The 25618-nt window shown below is 38.1% G+C and overlaps 1 protein-coding gene across 6 annotated transcripts in view; it reads right to left on the bottom strand.

Annotated features, from left to right (window-relative positions):
• Positions 1–25618, bottom strand: part of fer (fer (fps/fes related) tyrosine kinase) — a 226584-nt gene that overhangs the window by 140056 nt on the left and 60910 nt on the right. For 5 of the 6 annotated variants that reach the window (XR_011342757.1, XR_011342758.1, XM_069892571.1 and 2 more), the window contains 2 exons: positions 15950–16234; positions 14511–14684 (listed from right to left, as the gene is read on the bottom strand). Coding sequence is in view for 4 of the 6 variants with exons in the window: in XM_069892571.1 (XP_069748672.1) it covers positions 14511–14684; positions 15950–16159 (384 nt within the window). In the remaining 2 variants the exon portion in view is untranslated. Of the gene's footprint in view, positions 1–14510; positions 14685–15949; positions 16235–18655; positions 18738–25618 lie in introns of all 6 variants that reach the window. The other variant, XM_069892572.1, reaches the window with a different exon arrangement.

Raw genomic sequence — 25618 nt, 5'->3', positions numbered from 1 at the left:
CAAAGAGCCGATTGTTGACTTTAGGAAGGGAAACCCAGATGTGCACAATCCAGTGATCATTGGGGGATCTGAGGTGGAGAGGGTGAGCAAATTTAAGTTCTTGGAAGTCACTATCTCGCAGGATCTTTCCTGGAGTCAATACACTAATAGCATCATGAAGAAAGTGGTCAGCATCTCGACACCCGCAGAGTTTTTTTTATGATGTCAGAAACCCTGCAAACTTCTACACATGTATGGTGGAAAGTTTGCTGAGCAACTGCATTATAATCTAATATGGGGACCCCAATACCCCCGAGCATAAAGCTGTGCAAAAGATAGTGGACACACCCCAGGACATCACAGGCAAACCCCTTCCCACCTTTGAGAACATCTATGTTGAACACTGCTGTCAGAGAGCAGCAGCGATCATCAAGTATCCACACCATCTGTTCTCGGTGCTACCATCAGTCGAGAAATCGATCAGAATTTATTGTCATGAACAAGTCATGAAATTCAGTGCTCTTTGATACCATCATAGTGCAAACATTCATATTATAACCATCTTACAACATTACTACAAATTTTTTTAAAAAGTGCACAAAAAGTAAGGCAGTGTCTTTGGTTTATTGATTATTCAGGAATCTGATGGAAGTGGGGAAGAAGCTGTTCCTGTGCCATTGAGTGCTAATCTTTAGGCTCCTGTATTTTTTTCCTGATGGTAGCAAAGTGAAGAGGGCATGGACTGGGTGGTGGGGGTCTTTGAGGATAGAGGCTGCTTTCTTAAGACACCACCTCATGTAGATGTCCTCGACGGAGTGAAGTCTGTGTCTGTGATGTCACAGGTCGAGTTAACAACCCTCTGGAGTTTATTCTTGTCCTCAGATCTGGCGCCTCCATACCAGGCTGTGATGAAACCAGCCAAAATGTTCTCCACGGTACACTTGTAGAAGTTTCAAAAGTCTTAGGCAACATACTGAGTCTCCTGAGACACCTCACAAAGTATAGCCGCTGGTGAGCCTTCTTTTGATTGCATCAATGTGGAGGCTCCAGGACAAATCCTCGGAGATGCTGACCCCAGGAATGTGAAGTTCTTGACCCTCTCCACTTCACTTCTGAGCCCCTGTCATGTTCCCCTGTCTTTCTTCTGAAGTCCACAATCATCTCCTTGGTTTTGCTGACATTGTTTTCCTTACACCACTCAACGAGCTGATCTCTCTCTCTCCTGTACGCTTCTTCATTACCCTTTGTGATTCTGCCAACAACTGGTGTCATGGGCAAACTTGTAGATAGCATTGGAATTGTGTCTGACTACACAGTCATGGACGTAAAATGAGTAGAGCAGTGGGCTAAGCATGCATCCTTGAAGTGTGCCTGTGTTAATGATCAGTGAGGAGGAGACGTTATTTCCAATTTGTACTGACTGTGGTCTTCCAATGAGAAAGTGAAGGATCCAGTTGCAGAGTGGAGCATAGAGGCCTAGAGTTTGTAGCTTCTTGACCAGCATTGAGGGAATAATGGTATTGAAGGCCGAGCTGTTGTCTATGAAGAGTGGCCATTAGTATGAGTTGCTGTCTTTAAGGTGATCCAGAACTGAGTGGCAAGCCAGCGATATTGCATTTTCTGTAGAGCGATTCTGACAATAGGCGAATTGCTGTGGGACCAGACCTTTGCTTAGGTATGTGTTAATTCTGACCATGATCAGTCTCTCAAAGCATTTTATCACAGTAGAGGTTAGTGCAACTGGGAAGTAGTTGTTGAGGTAGCTCACACTACTCTTCTTGGTACCAGGATGATTGATCCCCTTTTAAAGCTGGGGGAACCTCTGACTGCAGCAATAAGAGGGCAAAAATGTCCATGAACTCTCCAGTTGGTTGATTAGTGCAGATTTTCAGTATTCTGCCAGGTACGCTGTCTTAAATGATGTTCTGACGTCACCCTCAGAGACAGAGATCACAGGGTCCTCAGCCTTTTAAGGGATTCTAGTAGGCACTGTTTGGTTCATATCAAAGCAATATAGACAAGTGTTTAGCTCATCGGGTAATGAAGCATCACAACCATCTATAGTGCTTGCACCATTTGATATCTAGCATTAACTATATTTGTAACACTCTCTTGACACAATTTTGACCATATTTCCTCCTGAATTTGTATATTTAAATCTTTCCCCATCATAATTTTGATTTATACAAATTTGTTTTTTAGATTTTTGTAATTTTATATACATATTGGTAATAAATTTCTTGATAATAAACATAACTGTTACAAACTGACTTTGTTCTGGAGTCTCACATCTGTTCCTAATTATTTTTTAAATATAATTTTAATTTATAATATGCAAAAATTGTATTATTATATTTATTTTTTAATTGCTCAAATGTTAAAAAAATCCCAAAAACAATCTTTTATCCTCTGTACCAATGATCAAATAAAGAATGATTCAAAGTGAAAGGAATATGTTGATTTTGTTTTAACAACATTTTATGTAGTTGATAGTTTTAATCCCTCTCTCCATATGAATCCCATTCCATATTTTCAATATACGTTTTAAAATTGGAACTTCCATTTTTCCTTTAAACAATTCACTATTTCATTTATACAAATTTGTTCTGGGATAACTTCTCCAATTTTATTCATTTCAATCTGAACACAAACTGTTTTCTCAACCATTTGATAACAGGAGGACAAAAATCTTAATTGAGCTGCTTTCTAATAATTTTTAAAATTCGGTAAATTTTTCAAGACCAATTCTTGACATTTTACCTTTCCAAGTAAATTCTCGTATAATTTTATTCAAACTCTAAAAAAATGTTTCAAGCAGATGAATGGGTAATGATTGAAATAAATATTGTATTTTTGGAAAAATATTCATCTTAATACAATTCACGTGTCCTATTAACGTTAGTGGTAAGTCTTTCCATCTTCTATCCTTTTTTAATAGCAGTGAATAATTTTACTTAAATAAATGATTTATATTTCTATCAATTTTTAACTCCTAAATATTTAATTGCTTCTTTTTGCCACTTAAATTTTGTCAACTCTTACATTGTGAATAATTCTTGTCAACCATAGGCATCACCTCACTTTTATCAACATTAACTTTATAACCTAACACTAATCCATATTCTATTAATCTCATATTCAACTTATTCAATGATATTTCTGGTCTTGTTACATATATCTGTATATTTATATCATCCTCAAACAAACTAATTTTATGCTCTTTATTACCTATCTCAAATCCTTTAATTTCTTTATCACTTGTAATTATTTATGCCAATGGCTCTATTGCTAATACAAATAATGGACAACCTTGTCTAGAGGTCCTTTCTAACAAAAAAGGTTTTGATATTTGTCTATTTATAACTTTTATTTTTGGTTAATCATACAACGCTTTTATCCAATTTACAAAAGTTTTTGGAATCCAAAATGCATTAAGGACTTTAAACAAAATATCCTACTCCAATCTGTCAAATGTTTTCTCTGCATCTAATTTCTATTTTGTGCTACTTTTATCAAACTTAAAATTTAACTATATTATCTGCTGCTCTTCTGTTTTTAATAAAACCAGTTTGATCCATATTTATTAATTTTGCTAAAAATTTAACTAACTGATTAGTTAATAATTTTGATACAATTTTATAATCCATTCTCAGTAGTGATATAAGTCTATATGAAGAAGGTTGTAGACAATCCTTCCCTTTCTTCAGAATTACTGTTATGAACACCGTTACAAAAGATTCTGGTAGGTCATGTACCTCTTTCATTTGGTATAACACTCCCATCAATACAGGTACTAATAATTCCTTAAATTCTTTATAAAATTCTGGTGGAAAACCATCTTCACCTGATGTTTTATTATTCTGTAATGACATTAAGGTCTCATAAACATCTATTTCAGAAAAAAGTATTAGATAATTCTAATCTTTTATCTTCATTTAACATAGGCAATTTAACTTGTCACAAATATTCTTCTATTTTATTATCATCTTTCAAAGATTCTGATTGATAAAGTTTGGCATAAAATTCCTTTAAATTATCATTTATTTCCTGCGATTTATAAGCAACTTGACTAGTATTTTTCTTAGTGGCAATTATTGTTCTAGAAACTTGCTCTGCTTTTAATTGCCATGCTAGTAATTTATGAGCTCTTTCACCTAATTCATAAATTTTTTGTTGTGACCTCATTATATCTCTCTCCATTCTGTAAGTTTGTACTGTATTAAATCTTAATTTTTTGATTCTAACAATATTATTTTCTCCTCTTTTTTTGCACTTGTAGTTCCTTCTCTAATTTCATTAATATTTTTCCAACTGATCCACCTCTTTCATATTATCCCTGCTTTACATTTGAACTATAACTTATTATTTGACTTCTTAAATATGCCTTCATAGAATCCCATATTGTAAACTTACTCATTACTGAATCATTGTTAGTTTAAAGAAAAAATGTTATCTGTTGTCTCAAAGTCACAAAATCCTTTTTTCTTCAGCAATGTTGTATTTAACTCCCACCTATAACCTATTTTTTGTTCTTCTTCCAATAAAATTGACAAAATTAAAAGTGAATGATCCAATAGAACTCACGCTTGATACTCAACCTTTTGCACTCTAAATTGAAATTGTGCAGAAATTAAAAACATATCTATTCATAAATGTTTTACATCAAAAAGAGTAAAAAGTCTCTTTCACTTGGATTAATTCTTCTCCATATATCTTTCATTAAATCTATTGCTATTTTAATTATTTTATTTTTCATCATTTTATCACCTAAACTATCCAGTTTAGAGTCCAAAGTAAAATTAAAATCTCCCCTTAATATAATTTTTTCTTTAGTATTTGATAATTGCATAAAAATATCTTGGACAAATTTATCATCATCTACATTAGGTGTATATACACTCATTAAAGTCCATTGTTTACATCCGGTACCGCACGGATGGCAGTCTCTTCAATCTGAGGCGCCTGCAAGCTCACACCAAGACACAAGAGAAACTTGTCCGTGAACTACTCTTTGCAGACGATGCCGCTTTAGTTGCCCATTCAGAGCCAGCTCTTCAGCGCTTGACGTCCTGCTTTGCGGAAACTGCCAAAATGTTTGGCCTGGAAGTCAGCCTGAAGAAAACTGAGGTCCTCCATCAGCCAGCTCCCCACCATGATTACCAGCCCCCCCACATCTCCATCGGGCACACAAAACTCAAAACGGTCAACCAGTTTACCTATCTCGGCTGCACCATTTCATCAGATGCAAGGATCGACAATGAGATAGACAACAGACTCGCCAAGGCAAATAGCGCCTTTGGAAGACTACACAAAAGAGTCTGGAAAAACAACCAACTGAAAAACCTCTCAAAGATAAGCGTATACAGAGCCGTTGTCATACCCACACTCCTGTTCGGCTCCGAATCATGGGTCCTCTACCGGCACCACCTACGGCTCCTAGAACGCTTCCACCAGCGTTGTCTCCGCTCCATCCTCAATATCCATTGGAGCGCTTACATCCCTAACGTCGAAGTACTCGAGATGGCAGAGGTCGACAGCATCGAGTCCACGCTGCTGAAGATCCAGCTGCGCTGGATGGGTCACGTCTCCAGAATGGAGGACCATCGCCTTCCCAAGATCGTGTTATATGGCGAGCTCTCCACTGGCCACCGTGACAGAGGTGCACCAAAGAAAAGGTACAAGGACTGCCTAAAGAAATCTCTTGGTGCCTGCCACATTGACCACCGCCAGTGGGCTGATATCGCCTCAAACCGTGCATCTTGGCGCCTCACAGTTTGGCGGGCAGCAACCTCCTTTGAAGAAGACCGCAGAGCCTACCTCACTGACAAAAGGCAAAGGAGGAAAAACCCAACACCCAACCCCAACCAACCAATTTTCCCCTGCAACCGCTGCAATCGTGTCTGCCTGTCCCGCATCGGGCTTGTCAGCCACAAACGAGCCTGCAGCTGACGTGGACTTTTTACCCCCTCCATAAATCTTCGTCCGCGAAGCCAAGCCAAAGAAGAAGAAGAAAGTCCATTGTTCCAAATAAATCTGACAATTTACTATAACATATCTTCCTGATATATCTACAATTGTGTCCAGTATTTTCACTGGTAAATTTTTATTTATCAGTATTGCTGTACCTCTAGTTTTTAAACTAAATAAAGATGCGATTACAGTTCCTACCCAATCTCTTTTAAATTTTTCATGTTCTTTTTCTGTCAAATGTTTTTCTTGTTGTGACAGATTATGTTATATTTTATATTGCATACAGGATTTATATTTTACAGGAGATAAATTGTGGCAGGTTATTTTTTAGTAGAGATCACATACAAACACTTCAAAACAGATCTCATTTGAAATGCCAGAGCTCAGCTCAAGCCAGACAGTTCAGGCTCTGTGTGCCTTTGCACAAACTTTGAAGAATGCCTATAAGGACTTCATAAGTAGGTGTTAATTGGGCATGCTGAGGATTAATGGATTATTGTTTTGGAAAACAAATAGATGAACGAACTTAGAAGATTAGGTCCATAGCTACACTTTGTTTGAGTGGAGTTGGCTGTTCTAAGAGGGTCATGTGGTTTTTCTCAGAGAGAGAGAGAGAGAGAGAGAGAGAGAGAGAGAGAGAAAATTGAGTTTTACAGTTCAGCAGCAGCAGCTGGGACTGCAACAGGACAAGCTGGCAAGCGTGTGGAAAAACCCCATTTTGAAGATGAATTATGTGTTCTGACTTCAGCCTGTTCAAAGCCCTTGTGATACATACAAGAGGAGAGGACTGGCTACATAATGTTTCACTTGAAATAAGAGAAACAGAAAAGGAACTTTGTGGTGACCTGAAAAAAGAGGTTATCATATGGAAAACCCTGATAGGGCAAGTTTCTTCAGCAAGACACTGTTGTGGCTGATTAGAAGAAATTAGTTTGTGTCCAGCGACCAAAAAATCTCTCTGAAAACCGACAAGAACATTCCTGAGCGGTAACCATTTATCTTTCAAGCACCAAAGCCTGGTGAAATTCATAATTGTTAAATTCTGTGAACAGTATAAGAATTGCCTGATACCAGTGAACTTGAAGGAGTAAGAAGTGAGATTGGGTGGTGAATCAAAGAACCTTTCTGAACTTACATACACATTACATATACATGCACTTAGAATTAGAAGGGGGTTAAGTTGATAGTAATAAGTTAAAGTTTGATCCTGTTTTCATGTTTAAAGATAATTAAAAGCAACTTTTATTTAAGTAGCTATTTGTCTTGGTGAATTTCTATTGCTGGTGGTTTTTGGAGTCTTCTGGGCCCATAACATTGTAAAAAGGCAGTGTCTATTTTTGCTTTTTTTCCACATACATTAATAACTTTTTCTGCTTTATTTGATTCTGTACCCCGTTAATATTAATACTAATAAAAGTCAATTTTCTACCCATCAGTTCTCTTTATAAAATCTAGTAACCATCCATCTTTCCACTCCCATCCCTCATTTTAAAAACACTAATATTATATTTCTTAATTTTAAAAATATATTTAGGTCTATTGAGAAAAAGAAAAAAAACCCAAAAAATTAGAACCCCCTCGCGCCCCCCCCCCCAAAGACATACATTGTTAAAGAAATGTCTTTAAAATCCTGATTTATAGGAGTTGTGGTCGAAACCACACCAGCCCTCATGATTCCATAGAAGTTAGTCATTCACTTCCAACTTGCCCTCTCAAATTACTGTACTGTCCCTTATTGCATTAGACCTATATAATCTTTACCATTTGCAAATTTTTATTTATTTATAGATCCCTCAGGTTAAAACTTTCCTCCCTAATATTCACTCTGTCACAAAAATTTTTAAAAATATTTCCTTTTTTCCTTCTCGATATTATCAGCTATAGTCATTCAGAATTATAGTCATTCAGAATTTCAAACATCACTCATTTCTTGTCTCTCTTTCTCAGGCAATGAGTCTGCAAACACCTTTTCCTCATTTGGTTCTATAAAGAATCTATTTTTCCCATCTGGAACAAAAACTTTCAATACTTCTGGAAACCTTTCTACCATAGTGCATTTTTAACATAACATAACAACAATTACAGCACGGAAACAGGCCATTAGGCCCTTCTAGTCCGCATTGAATTCTTTTTTTCCAACAATTAAAAACTTATATCAGCGTAAAAGAAGATCTTAATTTCCATTGTAAATTAATGGTGATTTTATTTTTTACTTTTGCTTGTTTCGCCACCAGTTCCAATATCTTTTCTCTTACTTCATAATGAAGCAATTTAACCAATATTGGATATGGACTTTGATCTGGTTGTGGCTTCGGCCGTAACGCTCTGAGCTCTTTCAATTTCATTGTCTCCTTGAAATTCAGTTATCCCCAAGAATTGTAAACTCCAATGTTGTAAAAAACTTTACATCTTCTCTAAGTCCAACAATTTTTATATTATTTTGACTAGAATTTTCTAAAATGTCAATTTTTTTAGTTAGTTGGTCTTTTGTTGCAGCTGCTTCAGCTTCGATTTTTTATGTTCTTTAACATTTTGAATTTCAAATTAATTTCCTTTAATTTTTTTCTTCCACAACTTCAAATTTCTTATCTACTTGCTGCATTGTTCTTTCCACCTTCTTTGTAAAATTCTTATTTTCAACCATACTCTCATTACACTTTTTAACTTCTGCTGTTAATTGCACCAAAGATTGTTGAAAATTTTCCATGTATTTCTTCATTTCAACTGTAAATATACAAGGCTCTCTCATTTTTTCTGTCTTTTTAGCCATTGCTCCTTGTTCTAGATGTAATTCCCGTTCTTCTTTGGTTTCATCCTGATCATTGGAGCTGGAGGCTTCTTGGACTTTTTTTTTTAATTGCCTGTTTTTTTCAGTGCTCTGCACATGGGCGAGGAGTCACTTCTTCTCCTGTAGCAGACGGCCATTGTCGGGGGAGACATTGTACAGCAATGTCCAAGGTCTCCCTAGCTCTAGGCTTTTCTCCATGGACTCTTACCTTCCAGATAGCTCCAGGATCCTTCTTCAAGGCCTGTCTTTTTTTCTTGTTCAATTTCTTGTGAAGTTACAGCTGTTTTTTCTTTCTTTGGTAACATCTTGTACTGTTTATTAGATCTTCCAACAATTTTTCCTTCTACTTTTTTTTTTAAAAACTACTTCAACCTTTATTAACTCTTTTTAAAAAACTTTTTTGGAGAGAGAAGGGATTAACAGTCTAACCCCACAACATAACATGACATCCGCCCACCCCCATCACAACAGCTTAGAAGATAAAGTTGGAAGGTGCATTTAAAGTCATAGAACAGTATAGCACAGCATGGGTCCTTTGGCCCATGATGAAGTGCCACCCTATGTAAACTTTCTCCACTGTCATTACAAAAGTAAAACACGAAAGTCTGGATTTCGAGATAGTACAAAGGGGATTTACCAAGATATTGCCTAGATTTGAGAATGTCTTCTGAACAAAGGTTGACCAAGCTGGGACATTTTGGGTAAAATGTTGGTGATGTACCTTTATCTTTGTTGTATAAAATACACTGCTTAACCTGATGATTTTCTTCCACTATCAAGCTCACACCCATAACCCTCTATTTTCCTCACATCTATGTGCATATTGAAGAAAGAGTATTTTAAATCTCTCTATTGTACCAGCCTCCACCACCACTCCTGGAAATACATTCCAGGCATCCATCACTCTCTGTATAAAAAAAATCTGACATCTCCCCTAAAATTTCTTCCACTCACCCCCTGATGTTGAAAGGTGCTGATTGTCACCTGTCTACACCTCTCATAATCTTATACATACAGCTCTATTAAGTTGCTTCATCTTCCATTGCTCTGAAGGGAAAAGTCCTAGCTTGGTCAACCTTTCTTAAGAAGTCATATTCTCAAATCCAGACAACATCTGGGTCAACTTCCTCTGCACCATCTCTAAAGCTTCCACATCCTGACCAGAAATGAACACAATACTCCAAGTCTGGTCAAACCAGAGTTTGATAGAATTGCAGCATCACCTTCTGGCTCTTGAACTTAATCCCCTATGCTTTCTTATCCATCCTATCAACTCATGCAGCAGATCTATGGTCATACACCACTTCTATTCCTCCATACTGCTAAGAATTCTGCCATTAATCACATATTCCAAATTTGACCTTCCGAAGTGCATCATCTTATACTTTTCCAGATTGAACTCCATCAGCAACTTTTCTGCCCAAGTCTGCATCCTATCTCTATCTTGTTGTAACCTATGTCAACCTTCTACACTCTGCACCACACTTCCCACCTTTGTGTCATCTGCAAACTTATTGAACTACCCCTCCACCTCTTTGTGTAAATCATTTATAACACTCACGAAGAACAGGGGTTTCAAAACAGATCCGTGCAGAAAACCATTCTTCACTGACCTCCAGTCAAAATATGCTTCATCTCCTAGCAACCTCTGCTAATTCCAAGTTTGCACAACCAGATTTCCATAGATCACGAATGCTCTGGGTGAGCCTACCATGGGGAACCTTGTCAAAAGCCTTACTAAAATCCATGTACAGCACATCCAGCACCTTATCTTCAGCAATTTCTTTTGTCACCTCCTTGAAAAACTCAATTAAACATGTGAGACACTATCTGCACCTCCCAAAGCCATACTGACTCTCCCTATTAAGACATTGCTTCTCCAAATGGTCAAATCCTCTCCAATAGTTTGCCCACCACTGACATGACTCATTGATCTGTAATTCACAGGATTCTCCCTCTGACCTTTTCTTGAACAAGGAAATTACATTTGCTACTCTCTGGTACCACCCCCATGGCCAGGGAGAATGCAAAGATTATGACCAATGCACCAACAATCTCTTCCCTTGCTTCCATTAGGGTACATCCCACCCTGTCCTTGGGATTAATTTTTCTGAATGCTTTTAAGAGCACCAGCACCTCCTCTTTTTTAGTCTCTATGTGCTCCAGCATACTTGCCTTTTCCATGCTGACCTCACATTCACCAAGGTCCTTCTCCCTAACCCCTCCACATCTTCCATCTTCAAGCATATTTCACTCCCCCCCCCCCCCCCCCTTTATCCCTAAGCTGTCCTACAAACATGTAGAACTTGTCAAGTCCATGTCACGGTCCTTCTTGCGTTCCCAAGTCCATTCCTGGCTACCTTGTAATTCTCATGAGCCTTTCCTATCCTTTGCTTCTTATACCTTTTTTGTATACTTCCTTCTAACTGTTCCACCTCTCTTGTCAACTTTATCCTACTATGCTTTCTCTGTCTCAATTGGTGAAGCCTATCCAGAACTTTGTGGAATTGGCCCCTGAACATTTCCCAATTTACTCTTCCATGTTCCTGACTAATATAATCATAAATTGTCTTTTCCCAATTAAACAATTTCCTAATCTGTCTGCTCCTACCCTTGTCCACAACTATGCTAAAGATCAGAGACTTGTGGTCACTGACTCCAAAACACTCACCCACTGAGAGGTCTGTCACATGACCAGGTTTGTTGCCCAGTACTCCATCCAGAACAATCTCTCCTCTAGTGAGCCATTCCATATAGTGCATTATCAGCAATCCTTCCACAAACACCTGACATATTCTTCCCCATTTAACTCTTAAGGAGATGCCAATCAATATCAAGGAAGCAGAAGTCTCCCATGACAACAACCCTATTATTTCTGTACCTTTCCAAATTCTGTCTGCTTCCCACTGTCTGTGTGATAAGTCAGAAAAATAACTGACCTGACCTCAGCCTCCCAATTAAAGCATCAGTATTTCCTCTCAGCACAGGTGCACTCAAAAACCTTACCTGTTGTTAACAGTTCCTCTGTTCTTCCTGAAGACTTGATGTCACTCCCAACACCTGGACCACTTCCTCCACCTCTTCACACTCAAGCTTGTAAGACTCACAATTACACTGGATCACTCCTACAATGGCCTCTCCATGGCTTTTTCTTCCTTTTATTTGCTCTCGTTGATTAGCCAAGCTAATCACTCACCTTTTTCTGGCATTTTTTGGCTCTCCCTTCACTTGCTCTCGGCTCCAAATCCTGCCCATCGATAGAATTCCATCAATGGAAATAAATGGATAGGAGTAAAACAATGGTGCCATAGTCATAACAAGAGGCAGCCTGGAAGGCAAAGCAACTGAAGGAATTGAGGAGTTGCTAGCCAAGTAACCTGTTCAGTTGCTATGTACAACATTAAATGGCCTACACTTCACAAAGTTAAGGATAGTGCGGTACTGTTTAAATGGGAGAGCATCTGAGTGAAAAATGAGTAATCCAAACATTCAGTCTTTGAAATACTCAGCAATTGTGCAGAGCGAATAACCAAGATAACATTTCAGAGAGGTGATCTTAAATTACATTAAACATATTTTGACACTAACAGAAAGAGTTTATTGTCTGAAATTGCTTAATTCAACAATGGGTCCCAAAGCTACAATGCACCCAAATAGCAGATGAGATGCTGTTCCTGAAGCTCTTGTTAGCTTCAATGGAACGATGTGGGAAGACTAAGTAGGATTGAGAATTAAAAAGATAGGTAATTAGCTCATGGAACTAAATGAACAGGCAACTTTCATAAAAAGGCTAAGGCTCTTCCTCACAAACCATAAAGAGGTGTTTTGCAATGTGCAACCCAACTTGTGTTTTCTCCATTGTATGGAAGACCACTCCATGGGCACTAAATGCAAAACACAGAATTTAAGTAATACACATCATCTGCTTCATCTGGAAGGATTGATTTGGTGCCTGAATGATGATAAGGGACAGAGATAAAAAGACAACTTGTGTATCTCCTGCAAATGCATGGGAAATTGCCATCAGAAAGGGAATGGATGATGGAAGTGGAAGAGTGGACCTGGAAATAATCATTCCTTTGGAATGTTGAAAGGGGAAGAGATGATTACAGGAGGTTGGTAAGTAAATCTTGTTGAAGTGGCAGAGATTATGGAGATCATTGAATGAAGAGGCTGAAGGATGGATGGTAAGGACATCTGGAACCCATCTTCCTCTGGCTGGCAGAGGACCTGAGCAGAAGTACAGAAAATAGAGATGTGGTTGAGAACTCTGTCAACTGTGATAAGAGGGTAAGCTGCATTTAAAGAGGAAGGAAAACACTTCCAAGGAACAAGTGGAATAAGTCTTGTCACCTGCTGGAGACAGAAGAATGAAATGGAGTTTTTACAGGAGGCAGCCTGGAAGGAAATGTGACTAAAAAAAATTGAAGATGTGGGCTTGTGTGGATATTGGATCCTAGCCAATCCCCTGAGATATGGATCATGTGAAAGTGAGAGCAGATGGAAATTGACTAACATCATGATTTTAGGAAATTCTACATAAATGAAGGAATAAAATGGCTGAGGAGAGAGGATTCAGGAAGGTGGGAGGGGTTTGGGATGGGGGGGGGGGGAGGGTAAGAGGGGACCAAGGTCTGGCAAGGGGGTGGGAGAGCAGTGAGGGGATGGGGGAAATCAGAGACCAGCGAGGAGGTGGGGGGGAGCAGGATCGCAAAGTGGGTGGGGAGGGGGGAAAGAGAGACCAGGAAGGGGACGGGATGAGGGCAGAGATCAGGGAGGGGTGAGGGAGTTGGGAAGCAGACAATAGGAAGGGAGAGTGGGGGAGCAGGGGGTGGGGGAGGGGGGGTGGGGTGAAGCAGAGACCAGGGAGCAGGTGGGGTGAGGGCAGACATTGAGGAGGGGAACAGAGATTGGGGAGGGGTGGGGGTGTGGGGAAGCAGAGAACAGGAAGGGGGAGTGGGAGAACAGAGATTGGGGAGGGGGGTTGAAGAGAAGAGACTGCAGGGGAGGGGGAAGAACAGAGATGAGAGAGTTGGGGTGGGGGGGAGGAAGAACAGAAACCAGAGAGTAGGGGGGAATGGGGAAAGAGCAGAAACTGGGGTGGGGCAAGCAGAGACAAGGGAGGGGGGAGAATTTGGAGAGAGGGAGAGAGGAATGGAAGTGCTGGGCTCCAGTGACCCAACAATAGCGAAAACCTACCGGGGACAAACATTACCTAAGTTGATGGAAGGAGAAGGAAAGAAAAGAATGGACTCAGTAGAATTTCTGGTGTATTTTTGTTGAATGACAACATTGTCTGACTGGCTTAATGCAACCTAGATTGTATACCTAAAATGGATGAGAGGGGGGGGTGGGGGGGTGGCTTGGGAGGAGGGAGGGGGGGGGAGAAAAAGTCACTGTATATGTGTGAAAAAGAAATAGTGTATATCATGGCTAATGTGATTTATGGTGTGAAAAATAAAAAATTAAAAAAAAATACTACCTCAGTTTCTCTTCTGTCGCACTAATTTATTTATTTCAAATGTAATTTATAGTAATGCTGCTCCAAAACAATAAATTTGTGACAGGTTCATGACAACAAATTTTAATTCTTCCTAAATATTCATTAATGGTGTCCTAAACCACTCTTTACAATACTGCATGAGAAATCCCATTTTCAGTGAAAAGGGAGTCAGTGGCACCCATTCAGATCTAACCATTGCCACATGATAAAAAAATAAGGGAGACTAAATCTATAACCCAAGAGCAAACTCATGTCTGCACTTTGAATTACCTTACACATTTCAGCTTCCAGGTGTTGCTGCATACTCTGGTAGTTTTTTTTCACTTGCTGCTTATCTTTGATCATCATGGTCAATCTATACAAGGGTCCAACATTTAAGTTTTCTGCATGTGCCTTCATTATTCTGCTCAATTGTTCTGTTTGATGTACCACGCAAGCCCAGGACTTTAAAGAAATAAAAACAAGTCTCAAGGAATGGCAAGTAGGGTGACACCTATTTTGAAACATTTGATTGAATTATGGAATAATATTGATAATGAAATAAGTATGGAGGGTTTAGTTTCATGAAAGATGTCCCTTTGTCAAAAGAGATATTCCATTTTCTATGAGGACGGATGTAGATGGGCATTGAGAGGATAGAAGATTGCTTTGAAGCAGAAAGATTTATAACATTCGAACGAATGAAAAATATATTTAAATGTGCCGAATAATACTTTCCTTTGCTATCAAGTTACGGCATTATTGATTAAAATAGATCCATTTGATGATACCTAGCTGGAGTGAACTAGAATTATTGATTCGTAACAGTAATGAAAATAAATTTATTTCCATAATGTATAATTTACTTCAAATGAAAGCCCCCAAAATAGGGGTGCATAAATTAAGATTAAGGTGAGAAGTGGATCTAAACAGATAAATAAATGAGGAAGATTGGATGGAATGCAAAAATAATATGACAAAAATTATAAATGTTACATATAGGTTAGTTCAATATAATTTTTTGCATCAGTTATATTTGACTCCACAAAAATTAAATAGATTGAATCCTGCTAATTCAGATTTATGTTTTAGGTCTGGATGCGAGATTGGAATTTTTTGCATTCTACTTGGCAGTGTCCTAAGGTTAAATATTTTTGGCTGGAAGTTGGTGATATTTTTTGGAACAGATTACAAGGGCTAAGTTCCCACAGGATCTGATGTTATTTTTATTAAGTAATATTAAGGTTTTAAGACCTAAATTAAAATTAACTATGTATCAAATTGAATTTGTACACAATGCTTTAGTAATTTCTAGGTAATGTATGGCAATATCATGGAAGTTAGATACAGATTTAGGTATGGAAAGATGGCATGCAGAACTACCACTTGAGAAGATTATTTAAGTTTACAAAATGAATATCATGTATTTTGGAAAATATGGCCCCCATATTTAAAAATGTGCATTTGTATGTTTTATAGACCTCATTTTTTGGTAACCTCCAACATTAGACTTTATGATATAAATGCTCTATTCCCTTGGTTTTCTCTGGTCCATCTTTCTTTACACTTTTTTTTTTCTTTCTCGGGGTTTTGGGGGGAGGTTTTTTTTAAATGTTTTTGAAATAACTTTAATTTCATGTAATTTAATCATTATTGTGGTTTAAAATTTGTAAATAAAATATTTTTAAAAACTATTGGATAGAGAGAGGCTGGAAAAATGATCAATTTACCTGAGAGACATTGCTAACAAAGACCACTGGTGAGGATGCTTCATGCTTTTCCACTTGCTGGCAAATATTCTGTAAGAAGGATGCATACTCTTTGTCACTTTTAACCCTTAGAGACATCAACTTTTTCAGTGTCTCCATTAATTTAAGCTCAGACTCTTGCAATTTTAGCAAAGCCTCGTGAGAATTCTGAAGGTCACTTCCAAACCCCATGTTGAATAAGGCACGATGATATCCACAGCGATTAAAGCGACTTCAACATCTGCTGATCAAAGCATGTCCTCTGTCCTGAACAGCAAGAGAAAGAGGAAAAGCTATTATTGTTGCTTTGTAAAAACACAAAATTTCATTACATTTGAACAATATGGATTTAAACTACAAGACTTCATTAAAGCACATTCGAATTTAGTATTAACTGTAATTATGAGACAGGAGTCTATTTGGCCTGTCAGGTCCTAGTTAGCTATCAGTAGTGCAACAGAGTCCCAATCTCACTCCTTATTATCTCATATTCTTGCATCCTGTTCTCTTCTTTGTGGACATCAACTCTTCTGATCCTTTTTGCCACTTAATAACAAAGAGGTAGTTTTACAGTCACCAACTAACCAATCATCTTATCAACTGAAAGGCAAAGATTCACCACTAGCGCCCCTTACAGTCAGAGGAAGAGGAGCAAAAGAGTCCCCCCAGAGTCACTTCCAGCACTCCCATGGCCTTTACAGCCACACTGTCAGCAATCCAAGCTCCTGATCTACATTTTCAGCACCCTCTCGCATCCTGGTTCTGATACCCTGTACCCCTTTAGCCAGTATCCAGCGGTCTGTTGTGAGTTCCATGACCCCAGTCGTCAGCAGCACAGAGCTCATGTTTGTTGTCTCGAGTCACCAACAGCCCACTACCAGTGTTTTTTTCAGCCTCAGAGGTCTCAATGGTCAGCCACCAAGGTCACCATCTTGTGGGTCATCTCCTTCTCAAATGGAGGTAACTTCCCTGTTTTCTGGTGCCCTGCCCCACTCTTCTACTTCCCCAGCTTCTGAAACCCCTCATGGGCTTATATGATCGTGAATCATAAGAGCCGCCATTTTAGGCCACACCCAGTGGTTGCGATATTTTAAAATAAACCATCCTTGGCTCCTTTAACGGGCCATTTAAAGACTGTACAGAGCTGATGGCAGTCGGACTGGGCGGTTGGACCCCGCAGAAAAGCACTAAGATGGCTTCCTGCAGGTGTATGCCAGTAGCAACGCTGCCATTTTTTAAATAAACTTATTTCAAACTTCTCTTATACTTTTAAACTAATTTATCGAAAAAAAATTAGATTTACTATCAACAAATAATTCCAGATCTATCACAGTTGTTTAATTTTTATTTGCAACAAAGAAGCTAATTCAGTGAAGGCCAAAAAGCCATATTTTAACAGCAGTGGACAAAGAATGGCCAAATCAAAAAGAATGCGATTTGAGATTTCTGACATAAATTTGAGTTAGGAATTAGTTGATAATCTTGAAAAGTCAGTTGCAGCTGCTTATTCTTGTTTTACCCCAAAAAGGAAATTATGTAATACATAATTTCTCAGAACGTAATATTAGGAATATGCTCAATTGTTTTGTTTTGTTATGAGCCCAGAGGACCCCAAAACCCAGCAGCAACAGAAATTCACCAAGACAAATGGTTACTTAAACAGATGTTGCTTTTAATTATCTTTAAACATGAAAACAGGATCAAACTTTAACTATTAACTTAACCCCCTTCTAATTCTAAACGCACATGTATGTAATGTGTATGCAAGTTTAGAAAAGTTATTTGATTCACAGTCTGATCTCACTTCTCACTCCTCCAAGTTCATTGGTTACAGGCAATTCTTATACTGTGCACAGAATTTAACATTTATGAAGTCCACCAGGCTTTGGTGCTTGAAAGGTAAATGTTCACTGCTCAGGAGGGTACTTGTCAGTTTTCAGAGAGAGATTTTTTGGTTGCTGGACACAAACTGATTCCTTTTAATCAGCCACATCAGCATCTTGCCAAAAAACTTGCCCCATCAGGGTTTTCCAGATGATAACCTCTTTCTTTCAGGTCATCACAAAGTTCCTTTTTGTTTCCCTTATTTCAAGTGAAACATTATGCAGCCAGTCCTCTCTTGTAAGGGCCACAAGGGCTTTGACCAGGCTGAACTAAGAACTCACAACCCATCTTCAAAATGTTTTGTTTTCCACAAGCTTGCCAACTTGTCCTGTTCCAGTCCAAGTTTCCCTCTCTCACACAGAGAAAAAGCCTGTTTTACTCTCTCCGCTTTCAAAACCACATGACCCTCTTAGAACAGCCAACTGTACTCAGACAGACTACGGCTCCGAACCTAATCCTCCAAGTTTTTTTATCTATTGTTTTTCAAAACAAAAATCCCTTAGTTAAGTCCCAATAGGCACTCCCCAAAGCTACTGCTCAGGCACTTGGAGACAGCCTAGCCTGTCTGGCTTGAGCTAAGCTCCAGTATTTTAAATGAGATCTGTTTTGAAGTATTTGTATGTGACCTACACTAAAAAAAAGCCACAATTTATCTCCTTTAAAACATAGCTATACACAATATAAAATCAATTTCAACTAAAAAACTGGTGAACTTCATTGTCAACTTTAACCAATTTTGAGATAAACATCTTCAATAGAAAAACAGATTTCACCATTTGTAAAAATAATTAATGGATAAAATACTTGAATTTTGTATGTATTCTCGATATGTCCAATTATTCTCATTTTTCATATGATCAATCTTGTCCATCACTCCTCTTCATATCTACATTAATAGCAACAGATAAAACCAGGCTGTAGTCTGTCAAATTGGTATTTTGGGTGTCACAAGATTATTTCTGAGCTGTCTCTTGATGCAACAACTCCTCAGCCAGTTGTTCCACATTCCAAACACAGCTGCATGAAAAAAAATATTCTCAGTTCACCTCTAAACCCCTTACTCTAAACTGAAGCCCACTTGTTTTAAACACCTCTGCTACATGCAAGTCTAACCTATCTGTACCCCTCGCAATTTAGGATATCTTGGCCACTCATGATTTTATACACAGCTAGTTCTGGAGCACAAACCTTCTGCTCTATTACTGGGATACTGTTTGTTCCAAACCCATGGCTATATCCAGAACTCCCTCTCATTTCTTTTTTTAATCATAGTTTTAATTTTTTCAAAAATATACATTAAAAAAATCTACAATATCGCAATATATTAAACTTTTCCTTTCAAACAACAAAAACAAAAGAGGCCCTCCCTCCCCTATCCACACATACAGATCCGCAAATTGTCAGAACTTACATAACTTTTAAATATAGAGAATACAATTGGGGAAATCACGTTTGGATATGTAGAATTGTAACATTTTTAGTCCCATTTTTTAAAATAACTTTTTGGGCCCCTATATGGCCCAGGTATGACTGCCAGATCTTTCTAAAATTGTCATATTTATTCTTTAAATTCATCTGGCTTCCATTTAAATTTACTTCCATTTTGTGTGTGTTTTTTTTCCCCATAGGTATGCAGCTTTATTTCCATAGTCCAGTAGAGACTTCCAAGTGATTGCAATAAATTTTCTTGCTCCCACCAATCCTATATAAATGAGATTTGATATTTATTCAATTTGTTGCTTATTTCCATAAAATTATCTCACAGATATAGCTCCGGTTGCCTAGGAAGGCCACTCCGGTTGTCCAGGTTAATTTTTCTGTGATGTCTTGCCAAAATGCCCTCACCTTCATGCACAACCACATAGCATATAGAAAAATTCCTAGGTCCTACATATCAAACACATCTCTGATATTTTTGCTTTTAATCTATGTAATTTCTGTGGGGTAAGATGTAATTGGTGTAAAAAATTATTATGAACCAATCCGTATCTTGCATTTCTAATTGATGTCATGCTGTCCTTACACCAATCTGACCAGCTTCTTTCTGAAATCACCACACCCAAATCCGACTCCCATCTTTCCCTTAACCTCTGTAAAACTGTTTTTGCAGCTTCACTCAAGAGAGCAGAACATTTTTGTTATAAATTTGAGTGTATTCCCCACCCAAACCGTTCATTCCATTTCACTAATTTCAGGTGGGATCAACGTTGGTCCCCATCTTTCTCTTAAGAACGATCTAAGCGGGAGAAAACAGAAGAATATCCCATTGGCCTCTCCGTATATGTGTTTCAGTTGTTAAACGGAAATAAGAGTTTCTTCCATATTACAGTCTTTAATATATCTTATGCCTTTGACATATCACAAATTTAATATTCTATTGCCTATCAATAACACATTTTTCACTGTGGTGCTTTTATTTATATCCTTATTTTTTTCTCCCCTTTACATTCATTAATTTCTTGACACGTTCTGATCATATGCATTAGTATGGGATTATCAGGTTTTTTTCCCCCAGACATTTATAGATAAAAACCTTTGCTTTTCCCTCCCCTATTGAGTGCAATCCCATCTGAATCCAAACATAGGTGGGGGGGGGGGGGGCTGTCTTCCACAAAGAGGCCTGTAAGAAATCTAGCCAATGTAGCAAGGTGGCATTTTTAAAAATCTGAGAGTCTAAGTCCTCCCAGCCCGTAGTCCCACTTCAGTGCGATTCTTGGTACCTTATTATTCCATAGGAATGGTCTAATATGAATGTTTAATAATTTAAAGAAATTTTTAGGTAAAGGAATAGCCAACAATTGAAAAAGATTCTGCAATCTTGGCATTACTTCCATTTTGACACAATTAACCCTTCCCACTATAGTAACTGGTCAGTGTCTACATTTCTGCAGGTCTTCTTCTATCTTCCCCAAAAGAGGAACATAATTTAGTTAATACAGATTTTGTAAATTGTTGTCAGTTGCTATTCCAATATATTTTAATTCATCTGGCTTCCATTTAAATTTACTTCCATTTTGGTATCTTCCATATTCAAAATGTCTTAATTGCATTTGTCCATTTTTAAAAACCAGATATTACTTCATATTTTGAGTGTTCCTTGTAATTTTTCCTAAGATTTAGCCGGGTCTGATGGGTATATTAGCGCATTATCGGCAAATAGACTAATTTTCTGTTCTTTTTATCCAACTTTGAAGCCCCTGATATCTGGATTCCTTATTATCTCCACCAGCTGATCAATCACTAAAATAAAAAGCACTTGGGGGCAGGGGACATCACTGTCTACTCGATTTATCAAGGGGAATATTACTAATATCTGATTATTGGTTATAATTTTAGCTTGCAGTTTATGATATAAAGTTTTTATCCAGTTTATAAATGTTCTGCCTATGCCAAATGTTTCCATTGTTTTAAATAGAAAGGACCATTCCAAACAGTCAAACCCTTCTTCCGTGTCCAGAGAGACTTGGATTCCATTTGAATTTTTCCATTTGTATTAAATAACCTTCCTAGACTATTTGAGGAATGTCTTCTTTTAACAAATCCTACCTGGTCTGTATGTATCAATTTTGGTAGATATTGTCTTTGGTAGTGCTTTTCCTAGTATCTCATAATCCACATTTAACAGAGAGATTGGTCTATATGATGAAGTTTTTAATGGGTCCTCCTTTTTTTGGTAAATCAGTAATAATCACGGTTGAGAATTATTCCAGGAGGGTCTGTATTCCTATTGCTTGGTTCAGAACATTCATTAATAATTCATTAATTCATTAATAATCTGAACCCTTCTCCATTAACAATGGCGTGAAGCAAGGCTGCACCAACCCTCTTTTCAATCTTCTTCAGCATCATGCTGAAACAAGCCATGAAAGACCTCAACAATGAAGACGCTATTTACATCCGGTACCGCACGGATAGCAGTCTCTTCAATCTGAGGCGCCTGCAAGCTCACACCAAGACACAAGAGCAACTCGTCCGTGAACTACTCTTTGCAGACGATGCCGCTTTAGTTGACAATTCAGAGCCAGCTCTTCAGCGCTTGACGTCCTGTTTTGCGGAAACTGCCAAAATGTTTAGCCTGGAAGTCAGCCTGAAGAAAACTGAGGTCCTCCATCAGCCAGCTCCCCACCATGACGACCAGCCCCCCCACATCTCCATCGGGCACACAAAACTCAAAACGGTCAACCAGTTTACCTATCTCGGCTGCACCATTTCATCGGATTCAAGGATCGACAACGAGATAGACACAGACTCGCCAAGGCAAATAGCGCATTTGGAAGACAACACAAAAGAGTCTGGGAAAACAACCAACTGAAAAACCTCACAAAGATTAGCGTATACAGAGCCGTTGTCATACCCACACTCCTGTTCGGATCCGAATCATGGGTCCTCTACCAGCATCACCTACGGCTCCTAGAACGCTTTCACCAGCGTTGTCTCCGCTCCATCCTCAATATTCATTGGAGCAACTTCATCACCAACATCGAAGTACTCGAGATGGCAGAGGCCGATAGCATCGAATCCACGCTGCTGAAGATCCAACTGCGCTGGGTAGGTCACGTCTCCAGAATGGAGGACAATTGCCTTCCCAAGATCGTGTTATATGGCGAGCTCTCCACTGGCCACTGAGACAGAGGTGCACCAAAGAAGAGGTACAAGGACTGCCTAAAGAAATCTCTTGGTGCCTGCCACATTGACCACCGCCAATGGGCTGATATCGCCTCAAAGCATGCATCTTGGCGCCTCACAGTTCGGCGGGCAGCAACCTCCTTTGAAGAAGACAGCAGAGCCCACATCACTGACAAAAGACAAAGGAGGAAAAACCCAACACCCAACCCCAACCAACCAATTTTCCCTTGCAACCGCTGCAACCGTGTCTGCCTGTCCCGCATTGGACTTGTCAGCCACAAACGAGCCTGCAGCTGACGTGGACATTACCCCTCCATAAATATTCGTCCGCGAACCCAAGCCAAAGAAAGAAAGAATAGGGGCATTAATACTTTTTGAATTGTTCGCAAAACTCAGGTGGGAATCCATCCTCCCCCAGTCATTTATTAGCCTGTTGGGATACCCAGGCTTTTCAATTTTTTTCTCTTGCAAAGGGAGTGTCTTTTCTCTGTCTTCTAGTTTTGAAAGTTTAACATTCAACAAAAATTCTTTGATTTCATTCTCATCTCCTAGTAATTCTGATTTTGTGTGATGTTGTCCAAAAACATTAATTTCTTCTTGTTTATATGCTAGTGTCTGACTGTTTTTAATAGCGATTATCACTCTTAATGACTCCTCTGCTTTAATTTGCCAAGACTATGTGCCCGATCACCAAATTCATAATATTGTTTAGTTTTTAAATATAGCTTTTTCTGTTCTATATTATTGTATTTTATCTTAGTGTTTTATTTTCCAGTAGTCTATATTCTTCTTGTAGTCTTATTCTTTTATTTTTTTTCTAACTCTATATTTTTCTCTAAACTGCTTACTTCTGCCATATATTCTCTCTCAATACTCTTTGTATATGATATAATTTGTCCTCTCAAATATGCTTTGAGGGTGTCCCATATCAAAAAAGCTATTATTAACATATGGCTACTTTGTTTCACAAAATATTTCTATCTATCTCTTTATAAACTTGCAGAAGTCTGTTCTTTTCAGTAGTGTGGTATTGACACAACTTCCATATATATTTTCTTGCTTTTATATTATTGCAATAGTTAATGTTAGTGTGTGATCTGATAGAAGCCTCGCTGGGTATTCTGTTTCTATCACTCTAGTTTTTAACTGGGCAAACATTAAAAATAAATCAATCTTTGTAAGTGAATTGTGTACCCTTGAATAAAAGGAGTAGTCCCTATCTGTGGGATTTAATTACCTCCATATATCAATAAGATTTAGATTCTTTATATACGAAATTGTGGTTTTTGCTGCTTTTGCCTCATTACTATTCAAGCAGATTTATCTAGCATTAGATCCAAGTAAAAATTAAAATCTTCTTTGACCAATATATTTTACCTTATCGCTGCTGTTTTTAAGAAGATATGCTTTAAAAAGGTTTGATTGTCATAATTTGGGGCATAAATATCAATGCTTCTCCATAATTTTTTTTACAATATGCCATTACATACCTTCTAGCTTGGTCAATTGCTGTATCTTCTATTAATACTGGTGTATTTTTATTAATTAGAATTGCCACACTCTTGCCTTTGAACCCAAGAGAGACTATATTATTTGTCCTACCCATCCTCTTTTTAATTTATCATGTTCCAATTTGGTGAGATGAGTTTCCTGCATTAAGATTATATCTGCTTTTAATTTCTTTAGATTTGAAAAACACCTTTTTTCATTTCACTTCCCTATTTGACTCATTAATATTAAGACTAATAAACTTTAGTGTTTTATCCAAACTGTTTTTCAAACAAATATTGTATAACAATAAAAGCTTTTTAGTTTTAAAAATAATATTGTTACATTGCCCTTTTAAGAAACATACATATTTCCCCTTTAAGAAACACACACACACATCCTCTAGCTCTGATGGTGATGTAAATAGAACCTAGAAGCCTGCAAGAAAAGCTTGCGGAATCTTCTGAAGAAAATTAATCTTTTAAAACTGTTGCGCTCCCTCTTACTTCAGTGGCCCCACTCTGCCACTTTCCAGCAAAAACAAGATCGCTCAGTAATACAAAATAGAAAAAAAATACATCTTTCAGTTAGTCCCGTTCCAAAATGGTCTTTTCAATCTTCTTATCTGGCAGCTCAAATCTTTTCACTACAACTCTTTCATTTCTTCTTTATTCTTGAAAATTCTTCAGTTACCTTCTGGGATGTCAACACTCAGCAGCGCTGAGTAAATCAATGAATATTTTAAGTTTATGGATCGCAATTGTCTCTCTACCTCATCAAATTATTTTCTTTGTTTGACCAAGTCAGGGCTAAAGTCCTGAAAAAATCATTATTCTTTCATTGTCCAACACCAATGGGCCATTGTTATTTTTTGAATATTCATATGCTGCTCCCAACTTCGCATCCTGCTCCTGATAACTTAAAAGTCTTACCAAGACTGGTCGTGGTCATTTTTTGCCAGTTCTTCTGGGTCTGAGGGTCGGGTGAGCCCTTTCAATTTGCAGCTTTGTTTTGTCCCTGCATTTTTGGGATCCATGTTTTAAAGCACATTGGGTCTTTCCTCTTGATTCCTTCTCTCAGTCCAATTATTCTCATTTTTCATATGATCAATTTTGTCCATCATTTCTTTTCTGTGTCCCATGTTTTTGCTTTTTCTTCTTGAGCCTTTCTCCTGCCTTTTGTTCTGTCTTGCCCAGCTTCCACTTGAGTCATTTGTTCCGTTAAATCTTCCACTATTTCTTTAATTTCCGATATGTCTCTTTTCGCTGATTCAATGCTCTCAAAACGAGTGCACCAAGTTTCCATCTTATTCATGATGTTGGCTAATATCTTGGGCTTACCCCCAGGTTCTGCTGGGTTCACCCAGTCCCAAGGCCCCTCCTATGCCACACCTCATTGGGCTTTCACTCGAAGTTGCTGGCTGAGCTGTTGCTTCTTCAGTTTTTGTGTTTGGTTGCCTTGGTCATTTAGTACTAGTTTTATTCATTTTTGACGAAAAAAGTCTGATATTTGAACTTTTAAACTGTCTTTTTCATACTTTTTATGGAGAGTTCTTTCAAAACACATCTGCTCAGATCCTCTGCATGGCCATGCCCCATTCCCTCTCATTTCTTGATACCACACGGAATGATTCAAATTGCAAAAGATGCTTTC

This window comes from Narcine bancroftii, chromosome 1, assembly GCF_036971445.1.
Source record: "Narcine bancroftii isolate sNarBan1 chromosome 1, sNarBan1.hap1, whole genome shotgun sequence".
In the NCBI taxonomy this organism is placed as follows: domain Eukaryota; kingdom Metazoa; phylum Chordata; class Chondrichthyes; order Torpediniformes; family Narcinidae; genus Narcine; species Narcine bancroftii.
This window is presented reverse-complemented; position numbering and strand designations above follow the sequence as displayed.